We start from the raw sequence: 21,689 nt of genomic DNA, 5'->3' as shown, positions 1-21,689 counted from the left end.
TTTTGTATTCTGCCGAATTTCCTTCAAAAAATAATGACTTCCTGGAAAAGACAGAAGAGCTTTTAGTTCGAGAGAAAACGTTTCGTGAAATGCTTCTTTCTTATCTCTATTTTTGCCTCCAGTACGACTAAAGAGCCCAACGGTAATCACAATCCATTATTTAGTTTGGATTTTTCACTGGAGTTACATTATTGATCACAGCTTTGATCAGGTGTTGTAACCAGACATGACGTATACTTTAAAAAAAAAAAAAAAAAAAAACCTGAACACCCGGCGTTTAGACGTCGAAAATCTTTTAATTATGATCAAAGGCGTTTTGTTCAGCGAGGAAGAACAAGGCCAGCGATTTCGGATACATAAATGATAGATGTGTCTTGAATTATAAACCATTTATTGCATGAATCATTAAACGGAGCACAATTATCACTTGCTGTTTTTCGAGGATGAATTTGATTCGAGTGCAATTTTCCGTTCCTGGGAGTCGGCGCTCGCTCGCTCGCTCGCTCGCATCCGGCTCCTCGGTAAACCGCAGTTCACCTGGACTCAATCGCCTCAGCTCAAACCGCCGTATTGGACGGGTCATGTAATTCCGGCTGAAATGGAGAGCCTTCTCCAGACCGTCCAGCCCATTTCTCCGTAATAGCCTGACCGAGCTCCCTGAAGAGGCCAATTCTGGCCAGCAAAGGCCCACTTAAATTCTCAGTGAGACAGAGGAAGAGAGAATAAGGTCTGTGGAGCCACTTAAAAGCCCCTGGGTAAAAATGGGATTTCTGACCTGCTCCACTGGTGTCGCAGCTTTACAGGCAGATTGGCTGCCAAGGCGCTGCCAGGTGAGAGAGAGAGAGAGAGAGAGAGAGAGAGAGAGAGAGAGAGAGAGAGAGGGGAGGAGTGGATGGACGGATAATGCTGCTGCTGCTGCTTCTGCTGGTGATGATGTAGACCACCAGGACCTCATTAGCTCAACATTTCATCAAACACCGTGGCAGCAGGGTGGCTCTCACTGCCTCCATATATCTCTTTCGCCCTCCTTTCCGTTTCCTTGTTTTTATGGCTTTTCTCGCTCCTTCCGTGGTCTCCTCTTCTCCGCCTCTCTTCCTGCACCTGAAGGTCTCATTAACAGGATGAGTCTGTTCTGCCGCTAATCTCGCCACTAAGTCAAAGTCAACAGATGACGGCGATAATGACACGCACGCACGCACGCGTCTATCTCGAACCATTTGTTCTTGGTAATGCCAAGAAAATGTAAATTTGTTATGACCGTAAGAATATAAATAAGGGTGATATTTCAGGGCACATTAAAAGGCTCTGCAGCCCGGTTTAAATATCATTCATTTTGAGCGCGGGGTCCCGTGTGGAAGCCGGGAAAAATCACAGACGCACCCACGCGCACATGTGCAGCAGCCGCACACACAACTAATTTCACATAGAAACAACTTAACGTACACAAATAGTTCCGTGTTGCTGATTTCAGTGCATGATGGAGGGGAAGAACAGGCCACACGCTTATGTGAATCTGATAATCTGGATCTTTAACAAAAAAAAACCCAAAAAAAAGAGGGCAACTGTTTAAAAATGCAGCAAGATGTTGCAAGTTACATTATTATAGCTATAAACGCAATTTAAAATCAACAAATTATCAAAACGTGCTGCATTTGGTGGAACATGTCCAGGTTCTTTTAAATTGTGTTAACACAGAAATGTCTATACTGGTGCAACTAAAAATTATTTTTCATCAGTTACTTTAATTAAATCTGTCATTTATCAGTTTGGTTGATAAAATGTTGGAAAGTGGTCCAAGTTCACATGTTCAGGATATTTAAATAACACGAAGACTAAAACAAGCAAATCATTGAAAAAGTTTTCATTAAATGATGAACTGCCTATCAAAATTAATTTAGACTTTTATCTATCTGTTTATTGACCAGATGTTTTTGTTCAGCTTCCTCTGTTGTTCAAGCAAATGTTTTTTATTTATTTATTCCTTTTAGTGGGTGTAACAGTGTTTGTTACAAGCCAGATTTGTTCAGAGTTCGTTTTTTTTAACAATATGGTGAAAACAAAATTTGGTTTTAGGGTTTAAGTTAGAGTTAGAGTTAGGTTTATGTTTGGGTTTGGGGTTAGGCACTTAGCTGGGGTGGTTAAAGTCAGGGTAAGGGGTGAGGGAATGCATCCTCTAAATGAGTGTCCTCACAAAGATAGAAAGACATGACTGTGTGTGTGTGTGTGAGCATGTTTCTTTTATATTTGTGGACCAATTTGCTTCAACACCACAATTAAGACTTAGTTTAAGGGTTCGAGGTTAGAGTTAGTTTTAGGGTTAGGCACCTAAGTTGAGATGGTTTGGGGCCAGGAGATGGATTATGTCAATGAATGTCCTCACAAAGATGGAAAGAGAAGCGTGTGTGTGTGTGTGTGTGTGTGTGTGTGTGTGTGTGTGTGTGTGTGTGTGTGTGTGTGTGTGTGTGTGTGTGTGTGTGTGTGTGTGAGAGAGAAATGACCACTGAAATAAGAGCAGGAGGACAGTGTTTTTTCATTTTAGGCTAAATTGACAAGCAACTAAAAAAAAAAAAAAAAATGATGAAAATAAAAAAGTATGTCAGTCCTGAAAGTACATAAGTACATATATGTACTACACATGGGTACTAATACACCGTGGGCACTCATCTGCACATACATGACATATCCCCTGATCAGGTGTAAACTACGTCCGGTTTGTTTTCTTGCTGCTTTGATACACTGGTGATTCGCCGTTAACCATCAACATGGTCATTAGTATGCTGTGGACGTGGAGGTATTTATTCCATCAGTGGTATGTTTCATTCTAAACACCGTAGAGGTTCGTGTTTAATAAGAATTATTCCACGTGAACTTCATGCACCAGAATGGTTTTGAAGACAAACACACACACACACACACACACACACACACACACACACATACACATCCCTCTGTTGTGTGCGAGTGGGTGAAATATTTAAGGCGAATCCTTTGGAAGACCCCGAGGTTTCTACCAATCGCAAAGCAATATGACAAGCTACATACACCCAGGGGGCTCTGTCGCTACCCATTTGTCAACAAAGCATTTTCAGCCTCAGACACACAGTGAAGTTCCCTGAGGTGTGCACTTCTGACTGCTTTGCATATTTCTGTATAAACCAAGGCTAAACACAACTTCAGAGCATTTTTGACTTGTGAAAAAAAAAAAAAAAAAGAGTTTCTAGACTTCCGAATAGAAAAATCCCGCTGCCGTGCTGCAGGTCCGTCCACAGGGGAAAAGAGGAAGAGATGTTTGAAAGATCGACTTCATTATTTTTCTCTGTTTACCGATTCCTGTTTTTTTTTTTTTTTTTTTTGTCCTTGTTTTTCCCGCCTCCACCACTCAAGCCTCTCAGGATGCACTGCCACACCTGCGCCCTGGTGACCAGCTCGGGCCACCTCGTCGGAGGCGGCCGGGGCGACGAGATCGACCGGGCCGAGTGCGTCATCCGCATGAACGACGCTCCCACCGCCAGGGGTTACGCCCGCGACGTCGGCCGCCGCACCTCCCTCCGCGTCATCGCTCACTCCAGCATGCAGCGGGTCCTGCGGAGTCGCCACGAGCTGCTCAACGCCAGCCAGGACACGGTGTTCATCTTCTGGGGCCCCAGCAACTACATGAGGCGCGACGGGAAGGGCCTGGTGTACAACAACCTGAGGCTGATGAACCAGGTGCTGCCCAAGCTCAAAGTCTACATCATCTCCTGGCAGAAGATGCTGCAGTTTGACGAGCTCTTCAAGAAGGAGACGGGCAAGGACAGGTGAGGGCATCAGTTACGTCAGGCAGCGGGTCCAAACATTTGCGGGTTCAAGATTCTCAATTCTTGTCTTCATTATTGTTTCGTTACAGTATTAAAGCGCATTTTGCACAATAAATTAGTTCCATTTCTACCCTAAAGTTAATCATTTTTGCCGCATGATTTAGACCACCTGAAAGCGTGCCGGTATGCGCGTGCAATGCAAGCTGCTGGAGCAGTATTTTCATTCAATTCAAAACACTGCACCAAATGCTTTTCGATTTATTTACCAATTGCCAAGATTGCACTAGTAAATCTATAAAACTCAGTGTGCAGTTGTTTATTTTTCTGTCAATACAGTTTGAGAATTTAGTAACACGGTACATACAGCACCTGCGGGAGGCACCTAAATTAGAGCCGCGAGAGTTGGCTGGAGAAAAGGCCTTTCATAGGTGCGAGCTGCTTTCATTCAGAAAGTCGGAGAGGTTGGAGATTCCTGCGACGAAGTGAGCGCACTTTCGAGTGAACCGTTTGAAAGCGGTGAAGAAGGTAACGCAGCTGACCAAAGAAAACCCAAGTCCCCTGCTCGTGTGCGATGTCCAAATGTCTCCGTGAACGCGGATCCGAGTCCCCCGCAACACTTTGTTTGAAGCTGAGCAGCGTCGAAGGACTCGGTTATAATGAGTCCGAGCTGACTCCTCAGTCCCGTGGCCATTAACGCCTAATGAAAAGCCGGCCGTGCGATCGCACTCTGTTTGTGTCTCCCTCTCTTTGTGTCGCCGGAGATTGAATCGGACTCCGGCTTAAGATGCCACATGATAGATACTGTTTATCCTCTGCAGCGTCGGGCTTTAACATCTGCCAGACTTATTTGAGGCCATTTCTACTCTGTGGAGGCAGAAAGAAATGAAGCCGTAAAGTGTTAGTGTTTGAGATAAATTTCCATTTGCGTGCGAAAAGAGCTGAACCTTTATGGAAAAACAATATTTGACCTCATTTAGAAAATGAAGCCTATTGTCTTTTAAGAACCGGGAGCCCGTGAATGGAGCATTAATAGCAGAGTTTCTGGGCAATCAGCTGTCTGGTCCGCAACCCTGCAAGCTTGTAATTGTAATTATGGGTTAAGCCATTTCAGTAAAGGTAATTAAGATGGTGTGGGACGATGCCACATCCGCCCATTTTAATAACACCGGCAGGGAGGGGCGATGCAAACCAGGTGTCCCTCTGCATCTTTTGTGTTAAATTGCCGAGATAGAATGAGCCTCAACTGGTCATTAAAGGCAAATTAGCTTTTGAATTTATTTATTTATTTTTTTTTTTCCCAGCCAGCGTTTTATGTTCCCGTAATGCCGCGTTGTAATCGCTGACAGCTCCTCTGAGGTTTGTACCGGACGCATTTGGGGGCACGATGCTGGAATAAAATGTGTGGTGGGTGGAGCTCAATCACGTATCAAAAAGATCACGCGGGTATTTCCTCTTTAAAGCAAATCTGTGTTAAAAAAAAAAAAAAACAAAACACGTAGACCGGGTCAACTGAAGCCACGGCAGTGTTAAAATTTTTTTTTTTTTTTTTTTAAAAGACGCCGCGGTGACTTATGAGAAAAGGTCAAAAAGTAGAAAATAGAAGAGGCGCAGCGGAGAGCGACGCCAGAGGTACACCCGCGGACGATACACGGAGCTGAGAGGAACAACTGGCTCCGTAGCAGGAGGAACCCAGGATGAAACGGAACCAGACCTCCTCTCTGACGATCACAAACAAATGCCTCCAATACCTGGTGCATCCATTTGTCTAGAAATACTCCTGAGAACACTTGAAAGGCTCGGCAGTAAAAAAAAAAAAAAAACACACAAAAAAACACAAAAAAATGCAAAATGAGAAGAATAAGAGTAACCTTTAAAGGCCACGCACACGCACGTGCACACACACACGCACACGCACGTTTTCAGTCATTTTGACTGATAGGACTTCTGCTCGGGTTGAAGGTGGGCAAACCGATGCCGGGACACGCGAAATGTCACCGGACTCCTTAAACTACAACAAAAGATGATAGAGGCGTCATTTGTCACACAAACACAACGTGCGTCTTCATTCACGCGCGTCCATTGTCAAGTTGCGACAGAATGAAAAAGCAACGTAGCGCCACGTGGACGGAATAAATCACGATCGGCGGCAGGCAAAAAGCGTCGGGCGTGTGTGGAACGACGAGGCGGCTGCGCCGCTCCTCCGATGAACACGTCAGATTTCCGCCATGTTTTCGACTTTTGTTTTTCGTTGTTTGAGCTTCGACTGGAGAGTTTTTAATTATACCACTTCACACCCCCCCTCCCACCCTCCCACCCGCTCAGTTCAATGACACTGAAGTGGAGACACGCGTGACAGCGGTGGGTGGAAACCTGCTTCCTTCGGGGTCTGACACGCAGCAGACTCTGAAATAATCAAATAATCTGAGCCGAACCGGTCGGGTGCTGGGCGGGCTCAGGTGGCGAATTAAAACTCGCTGACCTGTTTGTTCAGACTTTTACAAACGTGGAATGTGTCATAAATTTGGAACAGATGGCGCTTTAAAACGAGGCTGCGGTGAGCAAAGGTGTCGTGCTGCGTCGAAGACCTGTTGCTTCGACTCCTCTCCTCCCGTTTCTGTAAGTATTCAGGTGCTTATTTGCTTCTGTATTCGTTGGATGTACGCGGCCATTTGCATACTGAGCTCGGAAATGAAGTCTGATTACAAGTGGTCATTGGAGACGCCCCGTGGAGACCCCTGGCGACGAACTGCCGTACGTGTTAGAGCTGCTGATTACCCAGGATGCATTCTGTTAAATGTGAACGGGGCCTCGTTTGTGTGTTCACACGCTTTGGCCAATAAACCTTGTTGACATGAGACAACGCTTCAAAACATAAAGATGTTCATGCAAAGATTCTACAAATTGTGAACATCGAATCGGTTCATCTTCGGGCCAACGTTTGGGCTGAGATCGGGGGGGGGAAGAAAAAAAATTCCCTCGTTAAATATCGGCTTCTCAAGCGTGGGACAGGTATGAGGTCACAGTGACTTTGACCTTTGACCTTTGAAAATATGCAAACAAAAGAAGCTCCTGCCCTCCCCCCCCCCCCCAAAAAAGGCGATGAAACAGAAAGCCGCGATGAGGCAGGAGGTGCCGTGGAAGTTAAGTAAATTCAGACGGGACCAGAAAAAGTGAAGAAGCCCCAATTACCAATCAACCCCAAACAACCTGCAATCACTGCAGTCAGTCAAGTCGAAGGCGTCGGGGAGAAACTTCACGCGTCTGCCGGTAAAAAACCGCAAGCAAAAATAGAACTTCATTATTTCTTTCTTTATTTTTTTTTTTGCACACTGACGTGAATCGTCTTAAGTCCTGAGATAACGACGCTCGGCAGGCGTTGAACTAATTGCACCCAATCACACATTACACATTGAGCAGTTGCAAAACAACCAATAAACTCAAAGACAAAGCACCTGCATTTTGGAGACGAACGCGATGAAACAACAACAACAACAACAAAAAACCAAAGAGCCGAAAAATTCGTTCCCCTATCAGTTCTGGTTTAATTAGAGCTGCGCGCTTATTAAATGCTATCTGGAAACCAGCCGTCTCCTTTATTAATAAATACCAAGTCTGAAAATAATCTCCACTTTTTTTTTTTTCCCCTCACTATAATAACAGAAATGCGATTTTTGAGACTCGAGGATCAACAAACAATTAAACTCCCCGTCAAACGGGTGCGTTTGCGAGATTTACAAAACCAAAACTGTGCAAACACGTTTTTTTTGCACAGTTTTTTTTTCTAATTTGCAAAAGGGATTTTCTGCGTGTTTGAGGAAGGTGGGCTGTTGTTAGATCAAAACCCGGTGGCCGCGTTTGCGTACCGCCGCAAACCGTCGTGTCCCAGACGGCCCGGGTCCCGTCTCAATTAAAGGAAAATGAGAAGTCTGCGCTCCGGGCGGACTCTCGATGCCGACCGATCGGGCCGAGGGAGTCTGGGACCGTTCGGCCCACGCGGCGGGAAAATAACCGGCGCGTTTCTCCGGCGAACGCGGCGTCGTGTTGAAGTTGGGATCTGGGAGAAATGAAGGAGGGAGCGGAAGAGGGCCGTCGTTTGCTCGATTAAAAGAGGAGACTGAAACTGAGCCCGGGTCTGAAAACCAATATCATCGGCGCGTATTTACCCTCCGCTGTCCGCTTTGATTGACTGAACTCGAGTGTGAAATGAACGCTCCGCGCCGGCGCGACGCGGCCGTGTTCTCCTTCCGGAGCTGCGCTCGGGCGGTCCCGTCTGCGACGTCTGGCCGACTCCCTTCGACGCCGGAAACGTTTCCTCGCGTTCCCTTACGGCTTCCCGGGAAGACCCCCCCCATCCCTCCCCAAGAAGATATGTTCAAAGGAAAAGCGCTAAAACGGGCCTTTGATTTCAGGATATTTGCCTGACGTCTAACCCTAACCCGGCCGGGAGACGAGGAACGCGTCGACCCGTCGACCTGCTCGCCGGCGGCGAGTTGGACCCCCGCCCCGACAGCCGTGGGATCGGCGTGAAATGCGGCACGGGGCGTTTGCCGGCAGGCCGACAGCTTGACGCGCACGGTAACGCGGGCGACGGCCGTTGGGAAGGTCGACGTTTCCCTCGGACGTCGGCTGCTGTCCCGAGTTTATGAAGACAAACTCTTACATGGCTGAAATTACGACGTATTAGTTTAACATTCAATGGGAAAAAAAACAACAACAAAAAAAGAACCTCCGCGACCTCTTAACATTTCCGTAAATGTCAGCAAACCCGTCGCAACTCGTTAACTCGGGGTCCGTGGAACGTTTCGAGTCCTGACGTCGTGAATGCCGCGGCGAGGGGCGCCGCTCACACGGAGTCTTCTGGTGCACACAAATCAAATAAATACGACCCCATTCGAACGCACCGTCTGTATCTTCTGCCCTCGACGCTGCGCTCTTGCAGACGTTTGCATCATTTTCCCGTCTGCTCGCGTTACTTCGGCATCTCGTTGCAATCGCTCGTCGTCTCTTTGTGTCTTTCTGTCTTTGTGGTCCTTTTCTCTCGGGTTGTGTCTCTTCGTGGGTTTTTTTTTTTTTTTTGGGGGGTCTCTGCAGTCACCTTCTGGGCGTCTTTCTGAAATGTTTTGCGATTGAATACGGCAGCTGCCCTTTGACCTTCTGAGCCTCCGAGCCGCCTCCGGGCCTCGGGATGATCGCGAAATGCGACCGGCCTTCACTCAAAGTAAAGCGAGTTAAATATTGCAAAAGGGGCGTCTAAAAAAAAGACATCGGATCCTGATGCGTTGTTCCACCCGCTGGTCACGATCCCACCGGGAGGCCGAGCTGTTGGCTCAAGAGGGCAGCGTGGCGAGATGCGCAGCTGCGTCTGAGGCAGCCGAAGGACTCCCGATTCATCACGGCTGAATTTTGGACCGTAAGCTCGACGGGCGAGCTCATATCTCAATATCATCGCACTGTGTTTTTTTTTTTTTTTTATGCACCGATTCATTTCTAAATTGATATGATGAATATTGAAAAGCGTCTCGGATAACAGCAGCTGATCTCGTCCGCACGACTGTTCTCGGGAGAGATTACAGACGCGGCCGCGGCTCGGCGAGCTCGCCGTCGCCAACGCTTTTGTTGCCACGGCGCTGAACGAGACCCATCCGGGCTGGCAGCTCTGCGGGCTACTCGGCCGACGCTCCGAGCTGAATACAGCGCGACGACGCCGAGTTGCCGATATTTAACAAGCAATACGGTGTCAACGGTGGGCCGGCGGGTTATTTCCTTGCAACGAATAGCAACTAATAAAAGGAGCCTTCAAGTACAATTTGAATAAAAAAAATAAAGTGTAATCAAGTCAGGTCACAAATTGGCAGACGAATGCGTTGTTTTGTTTTTTTTAGATGCCGCTTTCAAATGACCTTCAAACTCTTGACCTCGTGGTAGGAAGCGGGGAGGATCGACATTTTCCTCACACGCAGGCTGTCATCTTTAAGATACGAAGACAAAACTCTGCATGACTGAAATTACAACATATTAGCTGGACGTCCGACAAAAAAAAAAAGAACTTCTGCGACCTTCTGCCATTTCCGCGAACGTAAATCGTCGGCGAACACGTCACAACTTGTGAACTCGAGGCTCATTCAAACCTCCGAGTTCAGACATCGTGAATTTCATTTCAGCGCATTATATCTCTTTTTTTTTTTATCTCTGTCCCCAGAACCCTCCTCCCCCCCAAAAAAAACAACAACAACAACCTGTTATTTTCATTTGATTTTCTCTTTAAACTTAAAGGTTTTCGAGGTTCTTTAGAAGTGGTGCGACTTTCATGACTCTTGAGCCCATTAAATCTTTTCACAACCAACCAGGAATTCTTCAAAAATGCATGATCGTCTGGCTGGAAGGTTTTTTTTTTTTTTTTTTTTTTCATCTGACAGCCTGCAATCCCGCGAGAGAGCCAACTTGGACGGACGTTTAGATTTAAAGAGATTTTCTAATGCAGTGTAAATAGCATTTAATATTTCTTCCGTAACAGCACATCCCAGAAAAAACAAAAAAAACAAAACACGATTAGTGCTCATTTATTTGCCGTGTGAAAGCAGGCGGATCGTTCGGGCTGCTGAAGCCGTGTCATTTCAACTATCGGCACTACATGCAGACCAACGCTACTTTCTGATTAAGGGTTTGATTATTTGACAGGGTTCTTTTGTATCAGTCGATATGTGGGATGGATCTGTATTTTAATGAAGCTGTGGGGGGAACTTGAATGATCTTGCAGTCAGGAAAAAAGAAAATCGACCTCTGGATTTAAAATGAATCTTTATTCTGCCGTTATACACTGACGTGAGATTTCCTGCTCATCTATCCCGGTTAATCACATTAAAAAAATAAAAATAAAAAATAAGGTGCAGTTTTCATCCTGGTGATCTCCCACGCGTGAAACCCATCTGACGGCCTCCTCTCCCTCCCTCTGCACCCTCCACCTTTTTCCTCCGCAGGAGGATATCAAACTCCTGGCTGAGCACCGGCTGGTTCACCATGACCATCGCCCTGGAGCTGTGCGATAGGATCAATGTCTACGGCATGGTGGCCCCCGACTTCTGCAGGTGAGATGTCGCAGCCGAATGAAAAAAAGATCCTCGCCAACAAGCACCTTCACCGAGCGCAGCTGCGCACGCACTCGCTTCGAAGTGTATATAAATTCACAGCGGCACGGCCGCCTGATAAGAAAGATAGAAACTAAATATATTCAGGGAGCCGATAATACAATTTCAGTGCGGCTGCAGATGTTTTTGGAATACTTAAATGGTTCGTGTGTTTGGTAAAAATGAATTCAGTAAACAGGCAAATGTTCTTCATGTTGAAAGAAAAAGGCAGAACTCAAAAATGTAAGATTTGTATCACAATCCACGCACAGTGCATGATTTTAGAAGAAACCAGCACGGCTAAGGGCCTCTGGTTTATTCAAAAATAATATTCAGATTGTAACTAGGTAGATTTTTGAAAGTCTGGACACCAATAAAAAAAAAACACACACTTGGAGGTGGTTTGAAATGTGATTTTTTTTTTTTTTTTGAGATATGTCTCTGGTGGCTCAGATTGAATTTCTTGCGTGACCCCGCAACACGACATGCAACGATGATGTCATTTTTTTTAGAGCGACGGCGTGAGCAGAATCTGTGCAACCACGAGCCGAGGGAATTCCCAATTCGTGTTTTGAGGCGCTACAAATTGTACCCGGTCACGAAACAGAAGTACCAGACAGTTGTTGCCGTGGAGATGTTTCACCATCCTGTCTAGTTGCTTTGCTGTAAATGTCGCAGACGGAAAAAAGTTTCAAATCGTCTTGCAAATCTTTGGTCTGAAATACCCTTTAAAAAAAAAATTAACAAAACTCCACGATTCTTAGTTTCAAGTAATTACAGCTATTGAAAACAGAATTATCAGTATCATATTCCCATTTCTGCCTCTGGAGCCGCACAAATCCTACACACTGGACCTTTAATCTATAGACAGCTTTGTTCACCCTCCCTTTCGCGTTGGTGTCTTGGCTTTGCTTTCTGCACCATTTAACATTCCCACAACAAGCTTTTCACATTTTTCATTCACTGCAGTGTGACGTCAATACAAATATCCAACAATTGACCGGCACACAATGGAGTATTTCCTACCGTGGGCAGCAGAGGACACGCTGGTTCTGCACTTCTAAATTCGGGGAGAAGAAAGCCACATTTCTTCTGCCACATTTGAAATAAGGCTCTGGATTATTCAGTATGGAAATACAGGCTTGAGGGCATCCAGCCATGAACTGGAACCCGTTTACATGAAGGATAATACCACACGTGTAGCTCAAAGGCTTTTTACTTGAGGATTCCTCTTTTAAAACGGTTTCTCAAAATGGTTTTGGTCAGGCTGAGACAGCCACTGTAACGCTGGTGAGACGGTGAGAGGCCAACTTGATCTCGCAGCCAAATATCTCTGCTGGTGCGCGGCACGTTTCTGTTTCTGTTGTAAGACGACTACAATAATCTGAGTTTCAGCAGTATTTCGAGAATTTATGTCTCTCCTTTCTTGTTCAACTCTTATCAAAGAGTTAGAAATTATGGCGAAACACGATCGTGCACATCAGCCGTCTTTTTAAACATGGTGTATTTAACTGCTGAGATGTGTTAGTTATTTTCCCCTGAGGCACATTACCACATTGATTTATAAAATGAAATGCGGAAAATAATGTAACTTTTGGGACAACGCATTTTTTTCAATGAATGCCAAGTTAAGGGTTATTTTCCACCATAGAGAAGCCATGAAGAAGCAGTCAGTTGTTTATCTGGAAGTTAAAAGATCTAATATCAGATGCATGGGTTTAAATTTCTCTGCACGTCCTCTATTAGTGAGACTCTGGATGACATTTACATTTTTAAAGTTAATCTCCTGGCATTGATTAAACCCCTAAAAACTAATCTCAGTTAATCAAAGTTACATATTTAGACATTTCTCTAATAGAAAAAAAAAAAAATCCTCTGATGCCTTTAAGTGGCCTCGATGTAACTCGACACCTTTGCCTTCACAGGTTATGTGCAAATCGATGAATATGCAAACAGTCTCAGCCTCTATCTCATAGATTGAATATAAAAGCGGACATCGGCTCTGGGTCTGAAAAATGAGGCCGACGCGGAAATATCTTAAACTGCAATACCGCCGAGTGCCACCAGGGGCTCGCTCCAAAAAAAGGTTCTGGCTCCATAGACTCCCATTGCACTTCACTTATGAGATTCGAAGTGAATACATTTTTTTTTCAATAATAAGTCATTTTGGTGTCTTTGCCTGAAGTCACTCCTTGTTATTAGTTTTCTGGTGATCCATCTAAAACAAATGTCATCATTAATTAGAAATTAGGCCTCAAAAAGAGGTGTTTTTGGGGGGGCGTGTTTGATTGACAGGCCTGTGGCAATAGCCACTTCACAACTGCACTGACGAACACAGAAGGGAGAAGCTCTGTACTAAATGCAACCACAGCGGAAAGCCACAAAGCAAAAAAAAAAAAAAAAAAAGCACCCGGGACGAAGAAGTAGAGAATTATTACCCGTCTACTGTATATTCTCTGTGCAGTTTTCACAGACTCCTGGTGGCTTTGCAGAGCTGAGGTTCAGACCGTGAACACGATGCTGGTCCCATAAAGGAGAAATGCAAAGCACTCTGGGAAACGCAGAGGTTTCTGGCTGCTTCTTGCTCCTGGCAACGATCTCATCCAGCCTCGTTAGCAGAGTTTAACGGTTTGAGTTACAGCTCACATCTCATCCGTCTCAGCCAGCACTTTAATTGGGGGGATTTTATTGAACAAGAAACAAATCTTATTAGATTTCTCAATAAAATAGAGCAAACTGTAAAACGTTCATTATATCTTCGTCCCCGGCTCCGATTATTTGCGGGATTATTTTTTTTAATTTTAGATTTCAATACAAATTCTATCTCAACAATAATGAAGAGGGAAGGCTGCCTCTTGAAGGCTGACTTTAGTGACTCCCTCCTCCTCTTATTTTCTTCTTTCTTATTTTTTTATCCACCTTTAAAAGATGCAGAGTTGTTATCCACGTTGTTAACCTGGTTTTAAAGTAGCCCCCTCTGTTCTTTCTGTGAAAGAAATGCATTCGAAAAGTGCATTAACTCTCTTGAAGCAAACGGCGCTATTAACACACTCACCAAATCCCTTTTTTTTTGTGTGTGTGTGTGTGTTTGGACCCCCTCTAATTTTAACATAGTCGCTGAGAATCTCAAAGCAAAAATTATTACGCTTTTAGAAAATGCTGGAACATCGCGGCGAGGTGGATTTTTCTCCAGTTCGAGCTTATTTCTCGAGGCAATTTTGCCTTCATTTCACCGCCGGTGTGCGCGGAGCGGCCGTGGGGATGACATGAAACAGCTGTCGTCAGACGTGCTGCGCCACCGAACGAATTCACTTCCACGGAGAGGAACTTCTGCCGAAAGTTTCAACGAGGTGTTGATTTTTCTTTAGAGACAGAAGAGCGCAGCGGAGACTTAATTGTTTCTAAAAAAAAAAAATTAAAAAAAAAATCTTCAAGAAAATGTGATTTGAAATCGTCTTGAATAGGACAAAGCGTGAATGTGCGAGCGGACGCACCTCACCCCCCCGTCCCGGGCTTCACGCGCTCTTTTCTTCGCTCGCTATTGAAGCATTTTGAGAGACGCGAACAAACAGTGTTCTCCTCCCGACAGCTCAGATTACTTTACGACGCCGCGTACAAAAGGCAGCGCAGTCCTGAGGTACGTCGGCCGTCTGTCGGCTCGGAGTGAATGGAAACTCTGCACGTATATGGGGGGGGGGGATGTAATAAAAAAATGCGATGATTAATATATCAAGATAAATGACTCGACGGACATGCTGAAACGCGGCAAATGAAATGCCTCATTATTATATCAGAGTATTCTGAGGTTTTATGTCAGACGTGTTTCAAAAAAGAAAAGAGACTGACTGAACTCGCGTGCAGCAAAATTAAAAGACCGAAAAGCGTACGAACAAGAAAGTCCGGTTTTATCGCCGTCGAACTGATTTAGATGGAAAATAATGGTGGTTCCTTTAGACGGCGAATGAAGCATATGGTTGCCTTTTTTTTTTTTTCCAATCCAAGAAACACACTATATGTGTGCCTGAAACCAATAACAGATATAGAGTTCCAGATATTTTTGCCTTTTTTTTTTTAATAAATTTCCTCCGCTTCTTTCTTCACATCCTGGAAAAAAAAAACCCAAAACGTGCACATCGTTCTGTATGAAATGCTGATTTACAAACCGCCTTGAACTCGAACTGTGCACGAATACATTTTATTATGCACGCTCAAACAGAGCGGCTGCTTTTTGAAACCTGCTTTTTTTTTGGTGGGGGGGGGGATGTTTGGGGGAGGGGGTGGGGGTTCCTAGCCTTTTCATTAAGTGTTCGACTGCAGGTGGCATTTACCAGTTATTAAAACTTTGTTAAATTTAGCCGGGCAGGTTCCCGCAAATAAACCAACGCGGCTCCGTCTCCCTCCGTCACCTTCAGACGGAAAAACACTTTGCGGTGTCACATGAAACTCAAGTGACTCATTAAAGTGGTTTTAAATGTCAGCTCTCTCTCTCTCTCTCTCTCTCTCTCTCTCTGTGTGTGTGTCGCCGCAGGGAGCCGCAGCACCACCACTCGGTGCCGTACCACTACTACGAGCCGCGCGGCCCGGACGAGTGCGCCATGTACATCTCCCACGAGCGGGGGCGGCGGGGCAGCCACCACCGCTTCATCACCGAGAAGCGCGTCTTCGCCAGCTGGGCACGGACGTTTGACATCCACTTCTACCAGCCCGACTGGAGCCCGCCGCCCCTCCCGGACAACCGGACGCTGGAGGGCACGGTCGCAGCCGCTCCTCAGAAGACGTGACTGGTGGTGGTGGTGGGGGTGAGGGGGAGGGGGAAGGGGCGGGGGGGGGGGACGCTCCGGAGACTCGACCTCGAGGAGACTGAGGAACGCGGCCCGCCCGACCCTTGAAGGATAAAACATTGAAGCGGGCCGGACGAATAAGTCGCTGCAGATGAAAACCGAGTCGTGGTCCCGCCGGGCCGGCCTGCCGTTTTCGTTTACCGAGCTAGAACTAGTTCAACAGTTGTACATCCCCACTTTCTGAAATCCAAAAGCAAAAGTGAGGTTTTACAAGAAGGCGACACCATCACACGCATCCAACGCAAAAGCATGCAGCCTCTCGCCGTGGACGCTGCCGGTTCTCCGTGCATATGCGTTCACCAGAAGGATTCAGAGGATACAAAACTAGAGTTTTTAGTCTCTCTCTCTCTCTCTCTCCAGAGCCTCTGTTGGACGAAGGGATCTACGATTCTCTGCCATCAACTCACGGAAAGAAAAAAAACAACAACAACAAAAAAACGCCGTTCCAGCGCAGGAAATCTTACGACGTGGTGCCGGAGATATAAAGATCGTTTGGCTGCGGTGCGAACGGCCGCCGATTCTTCTGCCGCTTTCGAAGAACGGCGAAGGTCACGTCGGAGGAGATATTTTTGACCCCACGTCACGCAAACGAAGGCTGAAACCCACTCAAAGCGCTTCTACAAATCACCTCCGCCGACCTCCTCGCAGATGCGTTGCACCGCGAGCTCACACCAGTCGAACGCTGCGGCGCGTCGGCGTCTGAGCGACGGCAGCATTCGGGCCCCGTCCTCTCCGGTCCCGCGCGTAACCGCGGCGACGAGGCTTTGTTGGCCCCTGTCACCGGTCAACGGTGCGATTTACAGAGCCGCCGGCCGGATTTCCATGTAAATGCGCAGCCATGACACACAAGACAAGTGGGGAGATTAAGATCGAGAGCAGGGAGTCGGCGGCGGCATCCATCCATCCATCCATCCATCCATCCATCCCGCCGCCGCGTCCGTCCGCCGGCCCGGCTCACCTCGCAGGAGAGTTACAACCGTTTGGGGGAAAAAACAGCCGGTTTTCTTTTTTTTTTTTTTCCCCCGTTTAGACCGACGAGTACGTGATCTGTCACTCTCTCGCTCTCCGCTGGGTTTTTTTTTTTAGTTTTTATGTGCACTCTCCTCTCGTTTGATGGACCGCTCTCCTCTCCTTCGCCGAGAATAAGAAACGGGTGTCGGTCAGAAGAAAGGGACGAGACGCCCGCTCGTCTCGACGATACGTCCTCCCTATTGATTTTGCCCTCGCAGCTGTAATGTGAGGAACGAGAGGGCGGACGCTGCGGGGTCAGATGCACAAGGCGCTCGCACCACGAGAGCGTGTTTCATATCAACGCCACACACACACAATTGCTTCTCATGCATCATAAACAGCTGCAGTCGTGCAACCCGGCTCGCGGGCGCGGCCGACTTCGTACCGCTGCGAAGATCGAGATGCGTTTTTATTTTCCAGAGATGTTGACTCATCCGCGAATGACCGAGTGCAATTTGCGCGCATCGGCAAAGTGGCGAGCATTTGGAGTATTTTTTTTTTTTCTTTCTTTCGCTGATCGAATGAATCGCTGGAACGTCATTTAGGGCCGCGACTGCCGACTGTTGACGTTACAGACGATCCGCTCGGTTCAATAAAAATGTACGAAAATGCTCATTTCAAGTCCCCGGAAAGTTTGATGTTTTCAGACCCCCCCCCCCCCCGACGGTCAGCAAACCAAAAAGATATCCGGCGAGAACCGTCACACAAAACCAAGAACAGCAGCCGATCTGAACATTTGTCCCAACTGAAAGCTGGATTGTTTTTAAAAATCTTTTGCTTCCTAAATACCGGAAATGGTTTGACATTCTGGGAAATGTGATTATTCCCTTTCTTGCCGAGAGAGTCCGGTGAAAGGATTGATACCGCTCTCAGATGACTGCAGCCGGTCAGATTAGAACAAAGTGTTAAATAAAAAATTTAAAAAAAAAAAGCCCATTCGTTGTTCTACTGTTTGATTCCAGGAAGTTCTTTGTTTGTGTCGGTGCAATATTTTCCCCATAAAGTGGCAAATTGTCGTACAGGTGAAACAAGATATGACGTGTTAATCAGCGAGCTTTTAGGCCGTTTTATTGAAAAAAAAAAAAAAAAATCAGAAGAAGAGAAGTGAACTGTTTCCCCGTTAGCCGCCTTTATGCTAAGCTAACTGTCTGCAGCCACACTTACTTTGCAGACGTTGACGATTTCCTTCTTCTCATCTCGGTCTCTGCAGGAAAACAAACATATTTTCAAAATGGTCAGATATGGTCAAATTGTCACGATAAATCACTTCTTGTTGCCAGTTGGTTTTTTTTCTGTTCATTGATCGACTAATCATTCCACACGCATCTCCATCGAGTCATTAACATTTTACTCAATAAAAAAAAAAAAAAAAACCACCTGATCAGTAGTTTTGCTTCCAGTGGTGTCTACGTGTGACCAGAGAGGTTCGAAAAGCGACAAATAAAAATAGAACGTTACTTTTGTGTTCGTATTCGGCAGCGATCTGAAATGAAACGTGGGTTGCGAGGAGGACGAGAAGCCGGTGACTCGACCTTCAGCCTCCGCTCACGGGGACGCTGCCATTTTTATTTTATTTTTTCAATCATGCTCTTCCCCCGTCTGGCTGTGACATCGGGCTGTGTCACACTGAAATAATAATGAAGGACAGGCAGCGCTACAAGGCCTTCTCATTACTCCCCCGAGCTACAAACACATCCTTGACCATGTTCATGTTGGAGAATTTATTTTTTTTATCCCGTTTCTTTTTTAATTCGGAGTTAGAAACTGGCACTGTACCGCATCACCGCCCGAAGGCAAGGAATATAGATCAAGGTAACGTTACAAGATGATGAAGGGACATCGAGTATTCAGCAGAGGGACACCTCGATTATTAGGCTGCGGGGCCTTCAGACGATCGATAAAATGTGCTCAATTAGCATTTAGGATGATTAATGGCTCATTAGGATATTGAAAACCAGGACGGTTTCATACCCGCTTTACTCCTCATCCTTCAACGTTCACAAATAAGTTTTTCAGGAGCTGTAACTAACAATTTTCATTAAGAATCCATTTTTCTGGATTAATCAATAACTTGTTTGGTCTGTAAACACTTAACAGGTCTTTTTAGGCTTTTTAAATGGCACAAAGGATTCCATTTTATGCCTTCTAACGTATGATAGAAAACCAGAAGGGACGACATTAGTCACTCATTTTTAATTCAGTACATCCCAGCAGCACATATCAATCCCTAATTACTTAAATTTAACACGACCCAGATAAAAATGACAAAAAAATAATAATGGCTGGATGGATTAACCAATTAAAAATGATTAATTACTTTATGTTCTTTGAAGTTTTTGGTTAAACTTGGGAGTCGATGTTTCCTTTGAGAACAATTTCATTTTTATAGGTGAACAAATTCTCATAGTCATTTAACATTACAGTCTAGAGTAGGCCAAATAAAATACTTGAGGCTTTTGTAAAAAAAAATAAAAAAATAAATAAAATCTAATAGTGGGTTTTTTTTAGGGAAAGGAAATCAAATGCTTTGTGGAACATTTCAAGGCCTGCAGATACAGCTCTAATAAAAATCTCAGAAAAGAATGAAAACATATTACATCCAAATTTTAATACCCTGAAAGGGATGTCTTTAGAAAGGGTCGTTTTTGTTTGACCAGCAGTCAAAAACAACAAAAAAAACCCAGAAAAATCTAATTATAAGAATCAAAATAGTTAAATTGGAACCAGGGAATATTTGCTTGATACTAACCTGACTTTAATCAGAATTAAATTATTTTCTATCAACGAGGACCTTTTCAACTCTAGCCGACACACAGGTGGCTTGTTTAAAAGAGTGCCAACGACAGAAATTAGAAATTGAGAGCGAAAGTCTTGAAAGCTTTTGCTTTAGAAATGGTCTATCTATAAATTCAAGATCCTCCGACTCCCTTTTTCTGGCACTTACACCTACATGTCGTCACCGTCATCATCTCAGTTGTTATGGAGATGCCTCAAAGACAATGAGATGCACCTAAAAGCTCAGAAAAGAAAAGCCAGTAAGTGGACCTTGACTTTATTAAAACTAAGAAACTGCGATACGATATTACTCATTAATTGCTTTAAATGTTGAAGCCGTGAAAGCCAACATTAAAGATGCATATTACCTGATAAAAGTCTATTTAGCGGCTATTCTGGAGCTTTCACGGCATCTTCCTCAGAGGATGGAGCCTGGTAGTCACGGCTTTGTAGATTCAAAGGTTATTATTTGGAAGTGTCCTCTGCTCCCCTCCATGTTTGCCTGCACTCAGACTTCCTGTTTATTCCCCTGTGAAACTCCTACAGATGACGCGGCTCCCCTTCAAGCTGCTGACTGTACTTCCCGTGTAAAGGCTGTCCAGTTGCAAAGCATGCTGGGGGTTGTAATACTTGTATCATTATTATTATTATTTATATGCGTTCATTTAAAGTGAATCTGAAACCGTATGTACAGATCCGGATGTCCGTCTTTGAGCTGCTCAGATAAGTTTCCTCCTTTCGTTCGAAAATATTGCGTGGCGACGTCAGTGTGTTGGTGAAGCTGTCAAAATCATGTAATTATAGTTAACGAGAATAATTGCAATTAACGATTGGTCTTTTTCTGTTCATTTATGCCACTGTTATAGGTAAATGATAAACAGCATACAGCCTCTTAAGAGGAAGAAGACAAGTGTTTTATTGGCATCGTGTGTTAGAACATATAAATAAAAATCTGTTTCGATTTGCAGTTATGGCCTAACGTAAATATACAAACCCTCTTACAGAAATATAATCAAATCATGAACTATGGCGGCGTTAATTACTCATGTAGCGTTACATTAAAGCATAGAAGAAGAAGAAGAAGAAGGTGCCGCAACGAGATGATGTCATTAGAAGATCACCAGAAGTCAAACCTCAAACGAAATACTGATGGAAATATGAAGTTTCTGGTCATTTGAAAATGATTATAGAAGCTTATTGCTGTTAGTTCAAATAATTACAATCGAGCGATTACGTAATAATTGTGACAGGTCATATGTTGGTTCTCATGTCACTCTTGCTAATGGACATCTTGCAGGAGAAGTTCACTCGTGAACTTGGAGACCGTCGTTCCGCTTCTTGAAAAAGTTCCCAAAAACAGCCGAAAGGCCCCAAAAAATACTTTTCGGTATTGCTCATGAGATCCAACACAACAAAACCACGACCTGTGCCCGCTACTTCTCATTTGAGTTTAAACTTTACTTCTTGACGCACTTCCCGCCACCGTCAGAAAGTTTGATGTTTTTTTTTTTTTGTTACATTATTTTTTAGTTTTCTTACTCCAAGTGGAAGACAAAACCGCATTTTAAATCCAAACGTACAGTAACCGAGCACGGCGGATCATGATTTATGTCACAGTCATTGTCGCGGATGAGAATGAAAATCTGTGACTGCAAAAAAAAATTACTATTATTGCTGGCGGGAATGATTGACGCTACAAAGGCTCGCTGACAGCCGAGCAGCTGCAGAGCCAGCGTTTCCATGGAAATCGGACAACCTGTCAGACACGCCGTCTCCGAGCAGCGCATGTGTAAATCGTTAATATTAGCAGGCTGCCGCTCGGTGGGCGCGGGGGGGGGGGGGGGGCTATAACGCCGACGCCGTTTCCGCTTCTTAAGACAACGAGCGTTTTTAATGTCGTTCAACGACCCGAACTCTTCGGCCCGAAGACCTCGCTGCCTCTTTGGGAGATGGCTGCTCTTACTATTGTCCCGTCACTGGTTTCTCCCCCAGCAAGTCAGGTGCGAAGGAAGACGGACGCTGATGTTTGTGACCATAGTGACAGGGGAGCGGAAAGACACGGCGTCTTCAATTCCGTCCGCAGGTGCTGAAGTGGGAACGAGCGGCGCTCGCTGAACGCGGAGTCCATTTTGAAGTGGCTT

The 21,689-nt window shown here is 45.2% G+C and overlaps 2 protein-coding genes across 2 annotated transcripts in view; one reads left to right on the top strand and one right to left on the bottom strand.

The window, feature by feature from the left end:
* The window catches only part of st6galnac5a (ST6 (alpha-N-acetyl-neuraminyl-2,3-beta-galactosyl-1,3)-N-acetylgalactosaminide alpha-2,6-sialyltransferase 5a), a 41,889-nt gene extending 26,181 nt beyond the window's left edge, over window positions 1-15,708 (top strand). The window contains exons 3-5 of the mRNA XM_069692560.1: window positions 3,385-3,797; window positions 10,775-10,882; window positions 15,450-15,708. Coding sequence (XP_069548661.1) covers window positions 3,385-3,797; window positions 10,775-10,882; window positions 15,450-15,702 — 774 coding nt within the window. The 3' untranslated portion in view covers window positions 15,703-15,708. The remainder of the gene's footprint in view (window positions 1-3,384; window positions 3,798-10,774; window positions 10,883-15,449) is intronic.
* Window positions 1-21,689, bottom strand: part of pigk (phosphatidylinositol glycan anchor biosynthesis, class K) — an 87,602-nt gene that overhangs the window by 38,707 nt on the left and 27,206 nt on the right. The window lies entirely within an intron of this gene.

Source organism: Brachyistius frenatus, unplaced genomic scaffold (genome assembly GCF_029030835.1).
Source record: "Brachyistius frenatus isolate BFR_SWC_R1_liver_20210118 unplaced genomic scaffold, ASM2903083v1 Contig_12, whole genome shotgun sequence".
Taxonomy (NCBI): Eukaryota; Metazoa; Chordata; class Actinopteri; family Embiotocidae; genus Brachyistius; species Brachyistius frenatus.
The sequence above is the reverse complement of the archived record's forward strand: the minus strand, read 5'-3'. Positions and strand labels throughout refer to the sequence as shown.